Genomic DNA, 23,219 nt, shown 5'->3' on the forward strand with positions numbered 1-23,219 from the left:
ATGCTGATGCCTTTTCAATGTACTTGTTCCCCGTCCCCTATGGTAGAACTACCTAGATCTTTTTAAACTACAGTCTTCCCCTAGTTGCCCACATCCACTCCAAGAACAATAGCTAGTATTTAACAACAAAGGTTGTCATTGTTGATCAGAGCAGTGTTTCTCAAACGTTTTTAAATAGTGGAAGCTTTTTCTCTGATGATGTCTTGTAGAGACCCATTTGTGAAGAGATGAGAGTAAAATATTGAAGTTGTTCTGGTTGAATGAGAATAGGGCCAAGTTTAAGCAAGGTAAGTCAACAGGGGATCATATTTCCTCAGATTCTATGTGGAAGATTTATACTGGACACTGGAGTGTGAACAGTGTATGTTTCTTTGCATTTTTTCTTCTTCTCTTAGCAATTTGACTTGAAATGAATTTAAAACCATGTGTGTTTGAGGTATTTATACATTTAGATCATAGAGCTTTAACTTTGGGGTGTGTGTCAGACTTTCTTTTATGGCTTGTTTGTGGAATGAAAATTAGGATGATGAAATTCTGATGCCTTGTGTATGTGTACACCCTTCTCGACTTGACTGATGAGTTTGATTTCAGGCTTACGCCAGTGAGAACTGAGGGTTTCAGTTTTTAGATTCCCTGGTCTCTGGAACTAGCTCTATTTTCTTCTTCTTCTTTCTTCTTTTTTTTTTTTTGAGGAAGATTAGCCCTGAGCTAACATCCATCGCCACCCCTTGTCTTTTTGCTGAGGAGGATCAGCTCTGAGCTAACATCTGTGCCCATCTTCCTCTATTTTATATGTGGGACGCCCACCACAGACTGACTTGATAAACAATGTGTGGGTTCACACCCGGCATCTGAACTGGTGAACTCCGGGCTGCTGAAGCAGAGCACAGGAACCCAACTGCTATGCCGTTGGGCCGGCCCCTGGAACTAGCTCTATTTAAGAGCAAAAGAGCAGGAAAAATCTAAAAAATTTAGAAGATGCAAAATGTGTCATTTTTCTTGAGGTAGAGTATACAAAATTGCTTGCTTTTCCTTACATATAGGGTAGTTAGGGCAAGTTGATACTGCTTGTAGGATTTTTCTGCTGATAGGGGCAAATTCCCACATTTAATTCTAGTATAAGCCCACCTTTAAATGTATAAAAGTCGACTCATACAGATCCCTACCCCTACTTGGGAAATATATACTGTGAATTTGTATGGAATAGCATAGATTTTTACTGCAGCTTTTTTCTTTTTTTTAAACTTCTGCTGGCTAAATAAGTCAGAGTACACCTTTGAAAGACCCAAAGAGGGTCAATAGTTTAGATCTTTTGTAAAAGGATGTTGTATTCTATCATGGGAAGCAGGCACTGAGGTACAGAGGTCATACGTCCCTAATCCTAATTTAGGAATGGTTGAACTATGAAAGTTCCTGCAGAGACTGAGTTTTTTTTAAAACAGCTTTATTGAGATATAAGTCACATACCATACAATTTCATACAATATGAAGTATGTGGTTCTGTGGCTTTTAGTATAGTCACAGAGTTGTGCAACCATCACCACGATCAATTTTAGAACATTTTCAATACCTCAAGAAGAAACCCGCATCCATCCTCCCCCCTCCCCTTCTCCCCTAGTCCTTGGTAACCACGAATCTACTTTCTGTCTGTGTAGATTATATACCTATTTTGGATATTTCATATAAATGGGATCATAATGATGTGGCCTTTAGTGACTGGGTTCTTCCACTTAACATAATATTTTCAAAGTTCATTTGGTAGCACATATCAGTACTTTTTAATTTTATATCACTGAATAATATTTCATTATATGGATATACCACATTTTATTTATCCATTCATTGGTTGATGTGCATTTGGGTTGTTTCCACTTTTCCATTACTAGGAAATACAATACCATAAACATTTGTTTCCAAGTCTTTGTGTGGCTGTGAGGTGTTGTTTCTTTGGGTGCACTCCTAGGAATGGAACAGCCGAGTCGTATGGTCACTTTCTGTTGAGGCTTTTGAGGAACGGCTAGGCCGTCTCTAAAGCAGCCGCGCCGTTTTACCTCCCATCAGCAGTGTGCAAGGGCTCCGACTTCTCCACAGTTTTGCTAATCCTTGTTATCTGTATTTTTTACTATAGTCATTCTGACGGGTGTGAAGTGGTTACTCGTTGTAGACTAAGTTTTTAAATAGTGGTTAGGCATAACAGGAGTGATAACACTCTTATATGGAATTAGTATTACAATTAGAGTATTTAATAGGCTGACCTAGGAGTATAATCATCAGTAGCTGTTATGAACCCTGGCTGTATGTAATTAGTATCATTTCCCAATTTAGAAAAATGATGTCACGGATTTATCTCATCTCCGAGGATATTATATGATTCACCCCCTGCCTCCTACCCCCGCCAATCCTTTGTTGAAGAAGAAAACAGTGAAGATTCAGTTAAAGAATAGAATCGCTCTAGATACCTTAAGCTGAGAGAGTTTTTTTATTTTAGGATACTAAATAGCTTAAGGAATTGTTGGGATGTATTGGTCTGGGTCCAATCAGGAGATAGAAACCAGTATAGTAGTATAATAGGGAAAGATTAATATAAAGAATCGTTGACTATAACAGAGGATCAGAGCAATGAGGGATTTACCAGTAAGAAGTAAAGATAACACTAAAGAATATAGGAATAGCTGATATAAAGAGCAGTGACTACCCCCAGGAATGAGATAGAGTGGGCCCCCTCTCCTGCTGAGGTCTAGACCTTATTGGAAAGGGCAAGGTCAAGGCAAGTACCTGTGCTGTGGCACTGGTGGAATTTGCTGGATATCCGCCTTCTAGGGTGCCAGGGAAGGCTATTCATGGGGAGATGTCTCGCCAGAGGCACTCTGCTACAAAACTGCATGGCCTCCTGTTGGAGAAGCTGCACATGCTGCATCACGAGCCTGGTGTTGGAGAAGCCATCCTCGTTATAGGACTGGGTCCTGGAGAAGCCATCCTTGTTATAGGACTGGGTCCTGGAGAAGTCTTGCCCGCTGCAGCCAAGTGAGCACCCTGGAACCAGGAAGCAAAATCCTTTTCCACTGCAGTGTCTTTCCTGTGCCCTCTATTGACAAAGGTTATTGTTATGCCACTGGCCAAGAAATTACTATTTAAAGGGTGCAAACCCATTTTCAGAGAGCAGCCTGCAAGAGTGAATTTGAAGATGAGGGACAATAAATCAGTATCTGGGACAGGTATTAAGTGGTTTACGGAATCGTTTGATCTAAAGAAAGAGACCCCAGGTTGAGCTTTAAGGAACACCTCCCGAAATCTCTGCACAGAACTCAGAAACCAAGGAAGGTGTTCTCTCTTTTATGATTGAGAGGCCTCCTGTCTAATTGTGCAGTTGCTTCTGGATCTTCACTTCTAGAACCACACTGCTGTTTTAAAATCGGGGAACTGTTGTGGTCAGGAGGCTGTGGTAGTCAGGAGTCTCTTGCTGTACTTACCAGCTGTAGAACCACACTGGACCAGCACCTGTTCTGGTCTGCACCAGCCCTGCATATGAGAGGCTAGGTTAGCGTTTCTCAATCTTTATGCCCTGGAGGATCCATGAAATAATTTTCAGGTCTCAGGGAGCTCTTCCATAAAAATTATAGCATCTACGGCTGTGATATTATTCTGAACAGAGAGTTTAGGTAAAATAATTGTTCCGATCACCTCCTGTTTAATCCATTGGTGAAGGAGGGATCTCTTGTCCTAAATAGTGTGAGATGGCTGCTACCTGACACTGATCAGATGAGATTGACAGCCACGTGTTAGTCATACATACTCACAGTCTGGGAGAGAGGCTACTGCCTGCCGCATGGGTGTTGCACTTGGGAATAGAGTGAACCAGCCGTGGGGTCTGTGGGAGGCAGGATTCATAGTAACAAAGGATGAAGTAACCCATCTCTTCCTGGGAGGGTGTGATTAGTTTGTGTCAATGATTCTGAGGGCTGGCAGGGGGACTGAAATTAGTTAGGTTGAGGATTGAGTGGAGTGCAGCTGGTTTGGCTGATAGTGGCCCCAGCTGGGTGAGGAGCGGGAGCCTTTCCCGCTGGGTGGGGGCGCGTGTGGCAGGAGTGGGAGAACTCCCATTAGTCCTCTGGGGCTCTGGGAGGCTCCAAGCTGTCCGGGCAGCACTTGACATTTTAGGTCTTATAATACAGTACGTCAGTGATGATGGCTAATGCTCTTTTGATAGAGAATGATGTTTTTCTGTGCATCTGTTTATTTTGGCCATCTAAGTTGTCTACTCTTTTGTGAGGATACCCAACCCCACAAGGGATATAAACTCTAATGTGAGTTGGTAATGCAGATAGAAAAAACAAGTTTTCCTTTTCTTTAATTTCCCACTTTAATTTTTTTACTTTTACAGGTAGGTCTAGGAGTCTTACTACAAATTTTTACTATACAAGGTATTAATAAAGTATGGCATTTGTATATGCTATGTGCAAGAGTACTTTTATTTTTATTTAAAGCACACAAAAAAAGACTTTAACCAACCTTACTTGGAAAACAAACAAGTGGTAAAACTTAGCTTACTATTCTGGAAAGTAATCTCTTTTCTTTTCTTGATTTTTAAAAAGTTATATGGTGAAGATAATAAATTTCTGTTAAAAACCTGGCTTAAGCTAATTGAGATTCAGTTTTTTTAAAGGTAGGGTTGAAAGACTTAGTTGAAATAAATATTCTAACCTAATGTTTTTGTAATTCTTTTTTATTGTGGTAAAATATATCTAACATAAAATTTGCCATTTTAACCATTTCTATTCAGTGGCATTAATTACATTCTTGATGTTGTACAACTGTTACCACTATTTCCAAAATTTTTCATCACCCCAAACAGACACTCTCTAATTACCATTAATCAGTGACTCTCCATTCTCCCTTGCCTCCTGTCCCTGGTGACGTCTAATCTGCTTTTTATCTCTATCGATGTACCTGTTCTAGATATTTCATATAAATGGAAGCATACAGTACTTGTTTTGTTTCTGGCTTATTTCACTTAGCATAATGTTTTCAAGGTTCATTCATATTGTAGCATTTATCAGAACTTCATTCCTTTTTATGGCTGAATAATATTCCATTGTCTCAATATACCACATTTTGTTTGTCCTTTTATCTGTTTGTGGACACTTAGGTTGTTTCTGCCTTTTGGCTATCGTGAATACTGCTGCTATGAACATTGATGTACAGTTATCTGTTTACTTTCCTGTTTTCTGTTTTTTGGGGTATATACCTAGGAATAGAATTGCTGAGTCATATGGTATTTATTTTGAGGAACTGCCAGACTGTTTTCCACAGTGGTTGCACCATTTTACGTTCCCACACAGCAACATATAAGGGTTTCAATTTATTTACATTCTTGACAACACTTGTTATTTACCGTTTTTTTGAATATAGCCATCCTAGTACATGTGAAGTAATATTGAGATTTCGATCTGCATTTCCCTAATGACTAATGATGATGTGCATCTCTTCATGTGCTTATTGGCCGTTTGTGTATCTTCTTTGGAGAAATGTCTGTTCAAGTCCTTTGCTCATTTTTAGATTGGATTGTCTTTTGGTTGTTGAGTTGTAGGAGTTCTGTGTATATTTTGTGTATTAAATGCTTATCAGATACATGATCTGCAGATATTTCTCCCATTCCATATGTTATCTTTTCACTTTCTTCATAACGTCTTTTGATGCACAAAAGTTTTTAGTTTTGAAGTCCAATTTGTCTTTTTTTGTTGTTGCTTAGACTTTTGCTGCCATAGCTAAGAATCTGTTGTCAAATCTAGTATCATGCACATTTACCCCATGTTACCTCCTAAGAGTTTTAGCACTTATATTTAGGTTGTTGGTCCATTTTGAGTTAATTTTTATATATGTTGTGCATAGGTGTACAACTTCGTTCTTGTATGTGTGGAAATCTAGTAGTCCCAGCAATAGAAGAGACTATTCTTTTGTCATTGAATGGACTTGGCACCTTTGTCAAAAATTAATTGGCCGTAGCTATATGTTTCTTTCTAGACTTTTAGTTCTATTCCATTGGTCTGTCGTTTGCCAGTACCACTGTAAGCTGATATTAATTGTTGTTTACAACATGAAAATTATTGACAAGGTCAAATAGTAAAGCTACTAAAAACTGTGAGCCAAAATAATATTAATAAAGATATAACCTAAGACATAATCTATACCAGAATTTGAAAAAACAAACTTTTTTTTGTCAGCTCATACAGTGAGGCTCAAATATAGCTCCAGAAGTTATAAACGATTGTATATATGTGTGTGTATATATATGTGTTTACTCGATCTTTTATGAAAAGGCTTTCTATAATAGTTATTTTTTAAAACTAAAAAATGAAATTTATCGCCTTCATGGGAAACTTGTTTTGCTTTCTTTTGTGGAACTTGAAATAACCATTCACAGATTTCATTTTCAACTGACATGAAATGATTTCCTTCTTGCTCTTAATGCTTGTTAGCAACAAAAAAATTTCCTTTCTTAAGAAGTTTGAACACCTGCCGCCCAATGTTCATTACTGTCGTGTGATTGGTAGGACACTACAGAACTCCTTTAGGGCGGGTTAGTGAATCTCACTGTGAGTGTATAAACAGCCCGCAACGCGTGAGATTCCTCCTCCTCCTCCAGTCCTCAGCCTGAGCAGAAGATGCGGAGGAAGAAGATGCAGGCTTCTGTTTGTTTGAAGGGAAAGGGAGAGTGCTGTTTAGTTTTGCTGCTCTCGTTAGCAAGACTTGAGATTTGCAGAGATCACCCTTCACTTTCAAGCCCCAGCAGCAGGAGAAACATTTTATGATTTCCTCTTGTCACATGATGTTTTCCCAAAAGTCCTGTTACTTGAAATCAAAACGTTTTCTCTCAGGTCTTGCAGAGTTGTTCAGTCGTTCCAGGCGGTAACATGTCCCCATGTTGGCCATTCGGCTGCCATTCCTCCTCGGCGCTCAGCGGGGCAGCGGCTGCGTTGGGGGGTGCTCCGGGGTCGCCACTGGGCCCCGGCCACTGAGGCCGCCTCTGCGCAGCCACGGGACCCCTGCGCCGGCAGGACAGTGTCTGCCCTTGTCTAGCTTCTCACACAGTTCTTTAAACATTTTTGGGTGAACAGGTTTTTGTCTAATAAAGTTAATCATTTTTTATAGTTTCAAATAGAACTTTTTTCATCTCTCAGAACTTTTGACCCTAGCACTTCTCTGTGAAGAAAACACTGTATTGTGAAGTCAGTTTTTTTTCCCCAGCAAGAGTGGCAGTCTTCACGTGGAGTCACTATTGATGGGACGTTATCAGTACAGATGCCAACATAGTTCCTCCAACACAGACCTTCTGTTTCCAGATAGGAGGACAAAACATTAGATATCCTGTCCTTGTTGGCCTTGGTCAGCACTCGATAGCCAAAAAGTTTTCTTGATTTTACCCATTTTCGAATCTTATAATATTTATAAATTCATAATACATGTAGAATATAATCTTATAAATATTACAGCTGAAGTCTGTTGACTCATTTAGTCTGCATAGAGAAACTTGTTTTTCTGTTTATTATATAGGCTTTTAATATCACATGACATGTTGATATGTTGACTTACCCTACTGTTATTGTATTGTAGAACTTTAAAAATTTCTCTCACTGCATCTCATATGACCATTTTACTCAGAGTAATTTTACATTCTGGCCTTACTAGCTTTTCAGTAATTGGGTGACTTTCCTTTTTGTGGTCAGCAAGTTCTGCTACTATATAACTTGCTACCTCAGCCTTTTCATTGTGTGTAATTTTTTAAAAATAAAAGCTTTATTATTTTGTTTTGAGATTCCAGTAGTACCTTGTCACATGACTACAAGTTGTATTTAAGTGTCTTTTGAATATTTCTGGAGCCATTGCTGTACTTGTGAAGATGTTTTCCACAGACAACACAAAATGGAATACCAGCCCATGTGTAAATCCATTGACAAGTAGTTTTCATCGTAAAGACGGGAATTTTGTGTGTGTCTCTTGTTGCGCTAGTTTAGTGAAATGACTTGCAAGATACAATTCTTTGTTACTACTTATCTTACCGGAGTTGTCCACTGGCCCTCCTCTTGTACTTCGTCCTCAAAAATTGCCACATTGGATTATCAGGCATACATGTAAAATACAAATGTTAATATATAAGACATAAGGGCATAACAAATAACTAAATGAGAAAAAATCACAAAAAGTCCAAAAATTTCATAATATAGGTCCCTTGTAATTTATTCAGTCAACATTTTGGAAAGTTCACCCAAGAGGAAAGCATTGAGAATGGGACAACTGCGTATAAAAATTTTTTCATTAAAATTAAACTTTCCCTGCAATTTTTTTATTACACTTGCAGAATTTGTTTGCTCCTGTAAGGCGGTTACCAGTGCATAAGAGGAGGTTAGGGGAGGTAATTTGAGAGGGAGAGGCTGGTGCTCCTCGGCCTCCCATCCTCCCCTTGTGCCATGCAGCCTCCAGTTATCAAGGCCAATTCTAACCATATGAACATGACCCTACTGTGCACCATCATATATGGCTGATTTCTAACAAAATCCTTTGTTACTGTGAATGCCACCATTGCTTGGTGCATAAAAGTAAAAAAAAAAAAAAAAGGAAAAAAATTCCCCCTGCCCTCAATCGTGAGCTCTCAAAGAGCTCTGGCAACAGTTTGTGGACCCCCATGTTGAGAAACCCTGGCCTAGACTCTGGGACCTCTGCATGCGCTGCTGTAGAGTCTGCTTGCCTGTGGAATCAGGAGGCCTCTACCTGAATTTTAGTATTGTAAATCTCTCACAGATGATGAGATTGGTGGATTTAAGTCACATCTGGAACCCTAGCCACAGGGGAGTCTGGGAAATACTGCTTTTTTTTTTTTTTTTAAAAGCTTTCAGGCTCATGTACTACAGAAAGACATACTAGAGGGAAATGGGGAGATATTGTGTGCCAGTATACCATTTCTACCATATTGTCAGATTTTTTAATAATGAACACTTTCTCGCTCATTTGTGTAGTACAGTTTTCTCAAAAGTCTTTAAAGCATTTGTTTGTTCATTCAAGAATTTGTTTAGCACCTGCAATGTACTGGCACTATTCTAGATATGTGGGAGGCATTTAGTGAGCAAAATAAAGATTTCTGCCTCATGGAGCTTTAATTCCAGCGGGGAGAGAGAGAGAATAAACAATACACAAAGTTAAATTTTCTAGTTTACAAGACGACTAAAAAGAGTCAGACAGTGACCATTGAGATATTAGATGTTAAACCATGTGACTTCTTATGAGGACATATCAAGAACCTTGGGTTACCACCGCTTTTTCCTCAAAACTTTGAGGAAATGAAGGGACCCATTGTGATAAGTTGGTAAGGGTCTGGGATGAATTTGTGTACAGGATTGATGTATGTGGTGTGATGTGGCATATAGTGAGCATTTGTAAGTTTATAGAACTAACCTGATTGTTCCCTTAAAAATTGGGTTTGACACATGTTCATAGAGTTAGTTGTTGAGTAGTACAGTTTTCAAAGTGTTCAGTTATCGTTGAATCATCCCGTATTAGAAGGTGGTAAATGGTCTGGAAGAAGACAGGGTAGGTTCACGCAAGGGGCAGTGGGTATACTGGGGTCTGGAGGTGGCTTACAGTGTTAAATAGGATGGCTGGGATAGGCTTAAAGGTGATACTTGAGCAAAGGAAGTTTGGCAGTCGATTGGTCATTGGGTTATGTGGCAGAAGAACATTCCAGGTAAAGGAAGCAGCACTGATAGAGCACTAAGGTGAGGGGAGCCTGGCACGCTGGAGGACAGCACTGAGGCCCGGCCAGTGCGTCTGGGGCAGAGTGAGGGAGAAGAGTTGTGGGTAGGTGGGAAGGTCAGGGAAGGAAGGACTGGGGTGGTCCCCTCACGCCCTTAATGCCGTTGAAATAGGCAGCGTTGCAGGGCTTTGAGCAGCGTGGGGACAAGATCTTGCTAAGGTTTTTTGTACTCTTTCTTTTCCTCGAGGTTTTAAAAGGATCAGTCAAGATGTGTTGAGAATAGACTGTAGGGGGCCAAAGGTAAAAGGGAGGCTAGTAAGGACAGTGGCTTAACCGTGGAAGTAGATGTGGTGAAAGTGGTCAGATTCTGGATATATTTTGAAACTGAAATTGTCAGGATTTCCTGATGGAATGGATGTGGGGTGTGAGACAGGAGTTACGGAGGAGGTTAAAGTTTTTTTTTTTTTTTTTTTTTAAAGATTTTATTTTTTCCTTTTTCTCCCCAAAGCCCCCCCGGTACATAGTTGTGTATTCTTCGTTGTGGGTTCTTCTAGTTGTGGCATGTGGGACGCTGCCTCAGCGTGGTCTGATGAGCAGTGCCATGTCCGCGCCCAGGATTCGAACTAACGAAGCACTGGGCCGCCTGCAGCGGAGCGCGCGAACTTAACCACTCGGCCACGGGGCCAGCCCCAGTTTTTTTTTTTTTTTTAAAGATTGGCTCCTGAGCTAACGTCTGTTGCCAATCTTCTTTTCTTCTTCTTCTTCTCCCCAAAGCCCCCTGGTACACAGTTGCATGTTCTAGTTGTGGATCCTTCTGGTTTTGCTGAGTGGGATGTTGCCGCAGCATGGCTTGATGAGCAGTGCCGTGTCCGTGCCCAGGATCCAAACCGGTGAAACCCTGGGCCGAGAAGTGGAGCCGGCGAACGCAACCACTCGGCCACAGGGCCGCCCCAGGAAGTTAAACTTTTGAACTGAGCAGTTGGAGAGAGAGGATTGTCGTTAACTACAGTTGGAAAAGCTGAGGGTAGAGCACACAGGGGAGGGGAAGGAAGGTCAGGAGATCAGCTCTGGATATGTTGAGTTTGTGATGTTATTAGAGACCCCAGTGGAGAGGTTACGTAGTCATGAGGCTGGATGAGATCACCAAGGAAGAGACTGGAGTTAGAAAAGGACACGAAAGAACCTAGCCGTGGGGCGTTCCAGGAAAGGAGGCTTATAAAGAGTAAGAGAAGGTAGGCAGAAAACGGTATGGCCAAATGAAAGTATTTCTAAGAAGAGGGAGTGATCAGCTGTATCAGACCCTGCTGAGAGCACCGGTAGATGAAGGCTGAGGATCCCCAGTTGGGTTTCGTAACTCGGAGGTCCTTGGTGACTGACAGGAGCTGTGTTGACGGAGTGGTGTGGGGAAAACCGGACTGGGATGTGTTTAAGAGAGAATGGGAAGAGAAGACTTGTTGATAATGTGTATAAACAACTCCTTGCTTTCAGGAGGGGGGAAATGGGACAGTAGCTGGATTGGGGAAGTGGGACCAAGAAGGTTTTTTTCCCCCTAACACATAGAAATAACACGATTTTATGGTGGTGAAAATGACCCAATAAAGAAGAATGAGTAGAGTATACCTAAATTCTGTGGTCAGTTCTTATAGTTACTCCTGTGATACCCTCTCAGCTTCTTTGCCTCTTTCTTGCTTTGTCACACTTGGTTGGCAAAGCCACAAACTTGGTACAATGTAATGCTTCTGTTTCTAGGTGCCTGCGCTTTCTTTGACACCATACTGTAATGAACCCAGATTTTCACAGCAAAAAAGAAGGGTTTTTGTTTACTCTGAGGCACTCTGGCCTCAGGCTTCAGCAACAAAAAGGGACCAAGGGACCCTGGCTTAGCCCTGGGATGATGGGGTTGAGAGCTGGCCTTTTTCCTGGGGGACTCAAATCCCAGACAGCAGAGTTCTTTCATTTTGACAAATGGCAAATGACAGAGGCTGTCATTTTCTCTAGTGAAGATTTTTTGCTACTTCTGTGACTGGCTGGTGAACATTTTCCACACTGGTGAGGCGTGGGGGTGTTGAGGAGGGAAAAGGTTATTTGCAGTTGTAGAGTTTTAGTTAGCTGTTTTGAGGTCCCCTTCTGTTGTCCTTGGTATTTCCGAGATTCCTGAGTTCTTCTGGACAGAGTACCCCTCGCCTTCTTAGTTTTCCTTTTTGTCACTGTGGGCTTAAACATAACTTTATTTCTTTACTGTCAACTTTAATCTGTCCCGGAAGGAGAGGAGAGAAGTGCGTGTGGTTAAACTATTATTTTATTGTGAACTGAAAGTTTGAGTCATTTCTTAACTGTTGAAATAGAATTGGCTATAAGTGCCCAACATTAACCTTTTCAACTCACAATTCATAGTGGACTTTTCATGAGATGTGCTGTTAGTGTAGTTTTAGAGAAAGTTATATCACTCAACAGAATTAACTTCAGTAACTTCTGTTTATGGCAACAACGGCACTTTTGAAAACACACAGGATTTTTTTTTCCCCTATCCTGGATGTATAGGATTCTAATTAATTTGGAAGTTGGAAAAAGTTACTTTGACTTTGTAATCATTTAAAATAGTCAAAAGAAAGAATAGTTAGCAATTTTTAAATTTCTTATCAACTTTAAAAACAGGCCATGTAATTTTTGTACATATATCCTAAATATGTTTCCTCTTTTATAATTGAGTTAATAAGAAAAATGAAAAAAAATAGTGTTTTGTTGAAGTAAAAGTTCTGTTATTGAAGGACATCCCGAATGCCTATATTTTCTAAATCTATTACGTTAGACAGTTTGAAGTTTAACATTCTCTTCTGTTCTTTGCATTTGTTTTCCTTTAAATATAGCATTACTAAATATTGCAAAAGTATGTGATTAACTTGTTGAATTGGCAGAGATTATTTTAATTTTTAGTGACACCACAAAATTCTGCTTCACTTAACATTGATATATAAAAGTCATAGATATCTAGAGTTTTTTGGGGGGTGCATAGTTGCAAAATAAATTGGAAAAATTATAGAAGTTGTGTGAATCAAGATTTAAGGTTTTAAAATGTATAATATGTACTTTCTAAAGATGAAGCGTATACTGATTGAAGGAAAATATGCATTATGTTAAATGAGATGATGTTATAGAAAGTTTTTACTCCGTCTAAACAATTTGTTCTTAGTTAAAAAAGTGTTCTCATACAGAAATAATCATACATACTTACCAGTACAGTCATGTGCTGCATAATGACGTTTCGGTCATTGATGGACCGCATATATGATAGTGGTCCTATAAGATTAGTACCATATAGCCTAGATGTGTAGTAGGCTAGACCATCTAGGTTTGTATAAGCACACTCTTTGGTGTTTGCACAATGACGAAATCGCCTAACGATACATTCTCAGAACATATCCCTGTCGTTAAGTGACATGTGACTATATTTGACTACTCTGTGAATGGTGGACAATACGTACTCTAATCACAGGATGCTGTGGTTGGTTTGAGTATTTTTGAGGAGGAAAATTAGAACAGGAGGATAATTTGAACTGTTTCAAAAGAAATTTTGACACTAGATCATAAAGTGTGTTATGTTAGGTTTTTGCATTTTTGTGGCTCCAGGATTTTGATAACATTTTACTGGCTGATTTTAGGTAATTTAGTAGTCACACACTGCACATTGAAGTGATTTGCCAGAAGCACGTAAAACTCAAACTTTCTCCTTTGGTTTCCAGTGTTATCTTGTGCTGCCCATAGTAAAAACTTTCAGTTGTATGGTTTTTATGACAGCTAATATGTAGAAAACAGAATTGTGTGTTTAATATCAACGTTTTTCTTTTAGATTATCTGCACTGGTGAAATGAAGTAACTCAAGATGAGCAAGTTAAAAGTGATATCAGAGAAAAGGTACTGTAATTCTGAATACCAGTACGTATAAATTACAGAAATAATACATGAAGCGATTGTTTGAAACTCATTACTTTAAAAATTATTTGTGTTTAAATAATAGTGTTATATTCATATTATTTTATCAATATTTATTAATATTTAACTTTTCAGTTAAAGTAGGAGTTGGCCACCTATGACCTGCAGGCCAGAACTGGCTCAACTCTTGTTTTTCTATAGTCTGTGGGCTAAGAATGGTTTTTACATTTCTAATCGGTTGGGGGAAAAAATAAAAAGAAGAATAGTATTTTATGACACATAAAGATTATATGAAATTCAGATTTCAGTGTACATAAATGAAGTTTTGTTGGGACATAGCTGTGCGCATGCATTTATGTGTTGTTTGGCACTTTTGTGCTGCTGTCACCAAGCTGAGCAGTTGTGCCAGAGACCGTATGGCCCATGGTGCCTAATACACATACTATGTGGCCCTTTACAGAAAGTGTTTAACTGACCCCTGAGTTAAAGCACTGTCTCTGTTAGAGCTTTTATGTACCAAGAATTGTTTTCTCATTGGTTTTACTGTGGACTCTTTCAGTTAAAAGAAAAATCTGATTGATTCTGTTCGGGAATTTTCTTAGCTAGATTGCTTAACCCTGTTAAACCTCAGTTTTCTCATCTATAAAATGGGTTTAATAATAATGCTGTTACAATAAACTTGTGAAGACTAAATAATACCTGGCCAGCTCAGTAAGTGACAGCTTATTAATATTGATAAATATAAAAATGTCTCCTTTTTAACAGTGTTGTATTTTATTTTATTTTTTGCTGAGGAAGATTTGCATTGAGCTAACATTGGTCACCAATCCTCCTCTTTTTTCGCTTGAGGAAGATTAGCCCTGAGCTAACATCCATGCCAGTCTTCCTCCATTTTATATGTGGGTCACCGCCACAGCATGGCTGACGAGTGGTATAGGTCTGCACCAGGGATCCAAACTCACAAACCCTGGGCTGCTGAAGCAGAGCGTGCTGAACTTAACTGCTATCCTGTGCTGGCCCCCAACATGTTTACAACTTGTTTACGTGTTTATCACTTTGCATTTATAGGTATGCTTTGAATATGTTTTATAATGAGAATACATGCAGTCTATTTAGATAAGATTTATTCCTTAAATTGTTAGGTTTTCCAGTTATTAACTATGTAATACATTATAACAGATTTCGTTGTTCAAGTATTTGTGTCATTTCTTATAGGAAAGGAATTAGACACTGCTTGTGTCTTAAAAAGGAGCTCTAGGGGTGGCTCAGTGGCATAGCGGTTAAGTTTGCACACTCTGCTTCAGTGGCCTCGGGTTCTCAGGTTCGGGTCCCAGGTGCAGAGCTAGTACCCTTGTCGAGCCATGCTGTGGCAGCATCCCACGTAAAACAGAGGAAGACTGGCACAGATGTTAGCTCAATGACAATCTACCTCAAGCAAAAAGAGGCAGATTGGCAACAGGTGTTTGCTCAGGGCTAATCTTCCTCACAAAAAACAAAAACAAAAAGAAAAACAAACAAAGCAAACAAAAGGAGCACTAGCCTTACTTTTTGTATTAAGTCGAATAAGCAATGCTGTTTCTACTGATTAGGTAAACTATTTAAAATTAATAGGTTGTTTTCCATAAGATTTGAAGTTATAGTTTGAAAACCTCTGGCTCTCAATTTTTTTCTCCTTAAATAGATTTTACTGGATATTTACTGTTATTTTTGTTGTTGTTTTAGGCCAACTAAATTGGAATCACTGCAAATGATCTTCATCTAAAGGAAATTATAATTTCTAGTAGTACTTTTCCTATTGCTCTGTGAAGAAAGCTGAATGCAATAAGGTGAATTGAGATAGAAAAGGGTCAGAATCTTTCTTCAGCCTCCTATAGTTTGCCCTATTGACACTCATTGTTTCTGAGAACTCAGAAAAAATGTCTTCCAGGGATCTAAGAAGGGGGGGGAAATCATACTTCCAGGTATTGTCCTGAATTTTTTTCCTTCCATCAGACTTGATCAAAGCATACCAATTTCCACAGAAAATTTGTTATTTATGTACTTTCTGTATCTCCAGAGGCTTCTACAGATGCTCCCTATTTATTTTTTGCCCCTTTTAGATTTATTTCTCAACCATGAGGTTATCTGTTAAATACTTTTATCTACCTATCTTGGCACTAAATCTGTGAGAGTAGAAAAGAAACATACTATAACACTTAACTACAGTGCTTTGCAGAAAATGGGTATTGAGCGTGTTCTAAAAATGAGTCCTACTCTCTTTTTACACGAAGCTTGTAACCTGATTGAGAATACTGAACAAATACACTATGGTGATTTAACCAGTGTGTAGTGAAGTGTTAAATTGTGAGGTCCATGGAGTTAGAAAATAAGATCCTCGTAAAGAGGTGTTTATTGTGTGATACCGGCTGAAAGAGGCAAGTCTCTTACTTCCTAGCAAATATGGAGGGGTGGATGGAATACTGATACTTGCTGAGTTTAGACAAGGATTGTAATTGGATGGATTAGATTGGCGGATTTAAAGACCATGTGAGTGGGAAGTGATTTAAATCAAGTAAACAAGTTTTATAAGATACAAGGAACAGAATTTTTCTCTATCCCTCGCTCTCCATCATCATGGTCATGCCCTAAATGTTATCACTAGCCAGACTCTCATTTCAAAGTATCAATTCAGACTTTTCATTCTCCAGCAATGATATTTTATCTTACTAGTTCTTTTGCTCAAATGTCTGTACCGCAAGAGTTCTGCCTTACCCAGAGCTCTAATCTGTTGTTGACTTTTATTTTGCCTCATTCATCTCCTTCTTTCTTACCCAGTGTAGAGCCCGTTGTCTGTCATTACACTCTTGCAAATAGCGGAAATGTATTGACCTCATTTTGTGTCTTTTCATCACACCAAGCCTGGATAAACTTTTGTTGAGCAGCTGAATGATGTTGGAGGAAGAAGAAACTTGGTACATGTCACTAAAAATTATCGATCATCAACTGAACTGAGCCCAACAATCTTACACTGTGGTTCTCTGGGAAGTTCATTTTCCCAGTTTTTGTAGTGACTCGTTTATACTTTCTCTATACTCTTCATACCTTTGAAATCCTCAGTGTATCGTATACATACCCTCAGCAAGTGTCCTTAACTCTTACCTTCTTTACCATTTGAACATGAACTGGATTTTCTAATATTTAGACTCTGCTTTTCTGTTACTGCTCAGATTATCTGATTCCCTTAAAAGCCAAAAATTTTGAAATGATCTATAAATGTAATCTACGTCTCATTGCAAACTCTCCAATCACTTCTGTTTAGTTTCTGCCTTATCCACTACACCAGCATTACTTATTAAGGCCACCTATAAATTTTTAAACAGCTTTATTGAGATGTAATCATCATACAACAAATTGTTCATAGAGAGTACAGTTTGGTAAGTTTGGCCTGTGTACACCTGTGAAATCATCCTCTCAATGGAAATAATGAACATACTCATCATGCCCAGATGTTTCCTGGTGCCCTTTTGTATTCCTTTCCTCCCACCCCATCCCTCACTCCAGGCAACCACTGATCTGCTTTCTGTCACTACAGATTTGTTTGCTTTTCTATGACTTTATATAAATGGAACCATACGCTGTGTCTTTTTTTGGTGGTGGGAGTGGAAGGTAGGGATGTGGGTCTGCCTTCTTTTATTCAGCACAGTTATTTTAAGAATCATCTCTTGAAATCATACCTTTTTTTTTTTTTATTACTAAGTAGTGTTCCATTGTATAGATATACCACAATTTGTTTATCCACTCAACTTTTGGATATTTGGGTTGTTCCCAGTTTTTGGCTATTACAAGTAAAGCTGTATGAACTTTCGTGTATTAGTATTTGTATGGACTTATGCTTTCTTTTCTCTTGGCTTAATACCAGGAGTGGAATGGCCAAATCACATGGTTCGTCTGTGTTTCTTTTTAGAAAACTGCCAACAACCTATTTTACAAAGATATCATACCATCTTATACTCCCTCCAGCAGTATGTGAGAGTTCTGGTTCTTCTACAGTCTCACCATTACTTGTGTGGTCATTCTTTTTAAGTTCTTAAATTTTTATGGTCATTCTTTCAAAATTTTAGTCATTCTAATAGGTGTGTACTGACATTGTGATTTTAATTTGCATTTCCCTAGTTACTCATGATGTTGAGAGTCTTTTCGTGTACTTACTTGCCTTCAGCGTGTCTTATTTGGTGAAGTATCTTTCCAAATCTTCCTCCATTTTTTAATTTGGATTATTATTATTTTTTTGTTATTGAGTTTTAGAAGTTCTTTATATATTATAGATACAAGTTCTTTATCAGATAGTTGAATTGCAAACATTTTCTGCCAGTCTTGTCTTTTCATATTCTGAACAGTATCTTTTAAATATTGGAAGTTTTTATTTTAGAAACTGTCCATTTTGTTTATTTGTTCTTTTATGGATTTTGCTTTTAGAGTTGTATCATATGTGTAAGCCATGTTTACCAATGTTTTTACTTATGATTTCTTGTAGACGTTTTTATAGTTTTAGACTTTACATTTAGGTCTGTGCTCTATTCTGAGTTAATTTTATGTATGGTTCAAGGTATGGATAGAAGTTCTTTTTTTTTGCATATGGATATCCAATTGTTCCAGCACCTTTTGGAAAGACTGTCTCTTTTCCACTGAATTGCCTTTGTACCTTTGTCAAAAATCAGTTGTCCATGTGTGTGTGGGTCTATTTTGTACTCTTTTTGTCCCATTGATCTAGATGTCTTAGTGTGGATACCTCATTGCCTTGGTAACTGTAGCTTCGTAGTGTTTCTCGAAATTAGATAGTCTTGGTTCACCAACTTTGTTCCTTTTTTCAAAGTTTGGCCTATTTTAGGTTCTTTGTATTTCCGTATGAATTTAGTATCAGTTTGACAATTTATACACAATAGCCTGCTGGGATTTTGATTGGGATTGCCTTGATTCTGTAGGTCAGTTTGGGGAGAATTGACATGTTGACAATATTGAGTTTCTTTGCCCTTGAGCATGTGTTATCTTGTTTTTATTTATGATCTTCTTCAATGTCTCTCAGCAGGATTTTGTAGTTTTCATGTACTGGTCTTTCAGGTTGGTTGTCAGATTTATTCCTGTTTCCTATATAAATAGGAAATAGGAAAAAGACCCCCTCTTTGGGGGTCTCTAGTAGCTTTTAAGAGTATGAAGGTATCATGAGGCCAAGAAAAACCAGACCTAAGAACCTCTGACCTAGCCCATACTAACTTCTACCTTAAGCTAAAAATAAGGCTGAGAAATGTGGTTTTAACAGGGTGGCCGTATGCCTGGCTAACTCTCATTACTGTGAAACAGAGACAGATATTGGGGGAAAGTGAGCAGTTAGCCACATACACTTAGCTAATATCTTGCCAGAAAAGGACCAGAGAAGTTATAAAAAATAATGAATTTAAAATAATTAGCATTTAATTAACTTTAGTGAAGGACTTTAAAGGACAACTTGATTAATTATTGCTGATGCTAGTATAAATTCAGGTAATTGAAAATTTTAACAAGCTTTTACTGTTGTCTTTAACAAGTCACTTGGTAGTATTGAGCTAGAATTTATGGTTAAAGAAGGTTTTAGTGCATTTAATTGTTATATAAGAAGTAATCAGAGAAGTAGTTATTGTTTTCTTACAGTTAGAAAAATATTGTTTTCTAAACTTACATATTTAAATATTTAATTTTGCAAAAGAATAATGAAATTTCTATTTTTCACTGTCCTTTGATTTACGATGGAAGGAAAGTCATGTGTTCAGTATTTGTAGAGAAACAGTAAAATGTGATTAAAGCAAAAGTAATAAAGAAAGAAGAACGTTAAGAAAATTATGAATGAGGAACAAACATTTCTGAAAGACTAATTTGACTAAAGAATAAAATTTTAGTATGTTTTTATGGATTTTTTTGCTATTAGATGATTTTACGTTATTTATGAGGACATGTTTATTACCTGCATTCACTTTACATTTTAAGGTGAAAAAGCTGAAATTTATTTATAATGTGAGACAAATTCTATAGCCCTTGCACTTGCTTGGGAAATTATTTTTGCAAGGTAATATCTGTACACCATTGCAGCTTTTGTAATATCCAAGGAAATTTGTGTTTTTAGGAAAATAGCTCTGAGACTCAGTGTAAACTCAAAGAATCAAAAGGAGCAGAAGACTATTACAGTGAAACAAATATTTGAGTGATGATGTCTTTAAAATATGCATTTGGAAGTTAACTTGATGTGTTTCACATTGATCGTCTTTCCAGGTCCATGACTTTTCACTATAAAGTAATTAACATTAACAGTTATAAATGGAACCTCTGGAGGTTGGTCTTAGCCTCATTTTGATTCATCTAAAAATAGTGTAAGGCAGGGAAGATGCATCCTCTTCTGAGTCTCTTTAAAATTTTTCTGCTTTGCAGTGTAACTCAGATTGTTCGTTGAATATAGCTATGTAGCTGTTTTTTTTGCCGTCACCCTCAGCTTTTCCAAAGTGTAAAGATCATTGAGGAGGTGCAGCTGCCCCCTGGCGCTCACCCTTTGATTCTCTCAGCGTCAGTGTCCACAGCCTTTAATTGTTAAGAGTTGAGTTGTGGGTAGCTTACAATATTTTGCTCAATTTTCATTCTGTCGATGAGAAAAGTAGAAATAGAGAGGGAAATTGACTGCCCTGCATCCTCAATGTCCATTTATTTGTCTTCCTTCAAAAAAAAAATTCATCCGTCTGTCATCTGTAAGAGCGTGATTCTAAATAAAGTAATCAGTTGTAAGTTGTTTTTTTTGCTATTGGTGTAATTATGTTTTAAATTTTAAGAGTTACTGACAAAATAAACTCTTACCTTGGAATGGAACATATGTTATGCTCAGTGTGTTCTGTATGTTTGTGAATTTCTTGAATAGTAGACGTTTTATTAGAAAAATGCTAACAGATGACCTTTAAGAGAAAAATAATTGGAGAAGATAAATAATAAAACACTCAGTTATTGAATTTCGAATTTTGGTGTCCATAATGCAAATTTCTCTTATGTCTGGGTTACAGAATTGTTTTTAAAGATGTGTTTGCTCCCTAGTATGCACTGTGCTGTCTTAATACCATTTCTCATCCCCAAAAGAACCATGGCTCTTTGGAGAAAGGGTGGATTCCAGATCAGGAGTGCAAAATATGCAAGATAAGCCTAGAACAGCAGTTTTCAAACTTTTTGGCTAAGAACCCCTTTGTGCTTTTAAATGAACACAAACTCCAAAAAGCTTTTGTTGATGTGGATTATTTTACCTATTGATATTTACCATATTATAAATTAAAACTGAGAAATTAGGGGCCAGCCCAGTGGTGCAGTGGTTAAATTTACATGTTCCACTTCAGTGGCCCAAGGTTTGCTGGTTCAGATCTTGGGTGTGGACCTACACACCACTCATCAACCCATCTTGTGGCAGGTGTCCCACATATAAAATGGAGGAAGAGAGGCACAGAGGTTAGGGCCAATCTTCCTCAGCAAAAAGAGGAGGATTGGTGGCAGATGTTAGCTCAGGGCTAATCTTCCTCAAAACAAAAACAAAAACAACTGAGAAATTAATTCATTTATAAATAATAATATTTATTCATTTAAAAATAATAAACCCATTGTATAATGACATAATAACATTTTGCACTAAAATAGCTATGCTTTCGAAAAATAGAAAGTGGCATTGCTTTATTACATTTTTGAAAATCTAATGTCTGGCTTAATGGAAGATAGCTGGATTCTTTTATCTGCTTCTGAGTTCAATCTATTATGATATATCTATATATATTATACATATGTATATCACACATGGATATTTTGTTTGTGTGTCTTGTTGAAGGATATGAAGACAGTCTAGGCTCACATAGATATGTAATTGGAAACGGAAGGAGTATTTGGATAAAAGGCCTTTTCAGATAATTATAGATGGTTGTCCTTCGGTTTATGATGGAGGAAAATAAAGTTGTGTGTTCAGTATTTGGAGAGATACATAAAAATGTGATTGTAGCAAGAGTAATAGTTATAATGAAGAACAAACATTTCTGAATGATAATACTGCACTTTGGAAATAAAGCCATATTGTTTGCAATTCAAATTGAAATGCATGTTCTTTGAAATTACAGTAAAACTTGATAAGTGGTAGTTTCTAAAAGATTAGTTGCAATGTGGAACCCGAAACCATATTGGTGAACTTTTTGTTCTCTGCTATATTAAAATCCACTGGTTTCTCTTGCACACTGAATGGCTCTTTTACCCATGTCTAAATTTGTAATGTCATATGTTGGTCATTTGGAAAATATTGATTCAGTGAGTTATACAGATCTTCTAAATATTGACACACTTTATTACACAGTTTCAAAAAATTACATTTATTAATAGCGCCATTGATTTTATCAAAAAATTCTTTTAGTAGAGGGAAGCTGTCAAGGTCATGATGGTAGATCTATGTTTTCCAAAATTCTAATTTTTGCTTGAAAGCTTAAATTGTGTCATTGGCAGCAGATCCGACTGTCACTTGTTTCCTTGAAATGATAGACTCAAGGATAGACTCACTTTGTTTATTTCCAAGGAAATGTGTGCCAAAATACCCCAGTCTGAATAGTCATTGTTTGTCAGTTGTTTTTTTTTTTTTTTTTTTTTTTTTTTTAAAGATTTTATTTTTTCCTTTTTCTCCCCAAAGCCCCCCGGTACATAGTTGTGTATTCTTCGTTGTGGGTTCTTCTAGTTGTGGCATGTGGGACGCTGCCTCAGCGTGGTCTGATGAGCAGTGCCATGTCCGCGCCCAGGATTCGAACCAACGAAACACTGGGCCGCCTGCAGCGGAGTGCGCGAACTTAACCACTCGGCCACGGGGCCAGCCCTGTCAGTTGTTTTTTAAAGTAAAAGTGATCTTATGTGAAAAACGTGACTAGTTCAGCTTGCAGGTTAAACAATCACACAAGTGTTTCCTCTCAAGGTAGCCATCATATTGCAGTGTAGCCATCATATTCCAGTGTGCAGCTGAAATATTTTATGTGTACACAGAATATTAAAAAGATGTGTACTCATAGGTGAAACTGGTGGTTTTGTTTTTAACTGAGTGCATGTTGGTGAAGAACACAGTGACTGCTGCTGACTACACAGGGACTAGTTTGGTGTCACTGCCTTGATTGTGCCACAGTGCCAGCACTTTACCCACTGTTGCCTTCAGACCATCGGTGCAAATGTCAACAGTGTCAAGGATAAATAGTGTCTTAGTATTTTTATGAAAATAGTTTTTGACCTTCCGGATTTTCTGAAGGGGTCTCAGATACTCTCAGAGTTTTGTAGAGCACATTGAGAAATGCTGGCCAATAAGAGTCTGGTCATACCAGAAAGCCAGGAAGCTATGAAAAACTAGGATCATATCAAAAGGACTTAGGAGCCCACCTGAAGAGGCTCCCGTTGATCAAATGTGGGCAGTTAATAACTGCAGTGGATAAAATGTATGAAATGTCTTTAAATCTATCAGTTCATATTCATACGTGAAACCAAATACTTTGTTGGTTAC

At 38.0% G+C, this 23,219-nt stretch overlaps 1 protein-coding gene across 9 annotated transcripts in view; it reads left to right on the top strand.

The window, feature by feature from the left end:
* The window catches only part of AGTPBP1 (ATP/GTP binding carboxypeptidase 1), a 175,626-nt gene that overhangs the window by 9,803 nt on the left and 142,604 nt on the right, over positions 1 to 23,219 (top strand). For 7 of the 9 annotated variants that reach the window (XM_070590590.1, XM_070590589.1, XM_070590591.1 and 4 more), the window contains one exon: positions 13,593 to 13,657. The exons of 1 other annotated variant lie outside the window; for it this stretch is intronic. In XM_070590590.1, the coding sequence (XP_070446691.1) occupies positions 13,626 to 13,657 (32 nt within the window). In that variant the 5' untranslated portion in view covers positions 13,593 to 13,625. Of the gene's footprint in view, positions 1 to 13,592; positions 13,658 to 15,397; positions 15,502 to 23,219 lie in introns of those variants that run through there. One more of the 9 variants, XM_070590594.1, reaches the window with a different exon arrangement.

Source organism: Equus przewalskii, chromosome 22 (genome assembly GCF_037783145.1).
Source record: "Equus przewalskii isolate Varuska chromosome 22, EquPr2, whole genome shotgun sequence".
Taxonomy (NCBI): domain Eukaryota; kingdom Metazoa; phylum Chordata; class Mammalia; order Perissodactyla; family Equidae; genus Equus; species Equus przewalskii.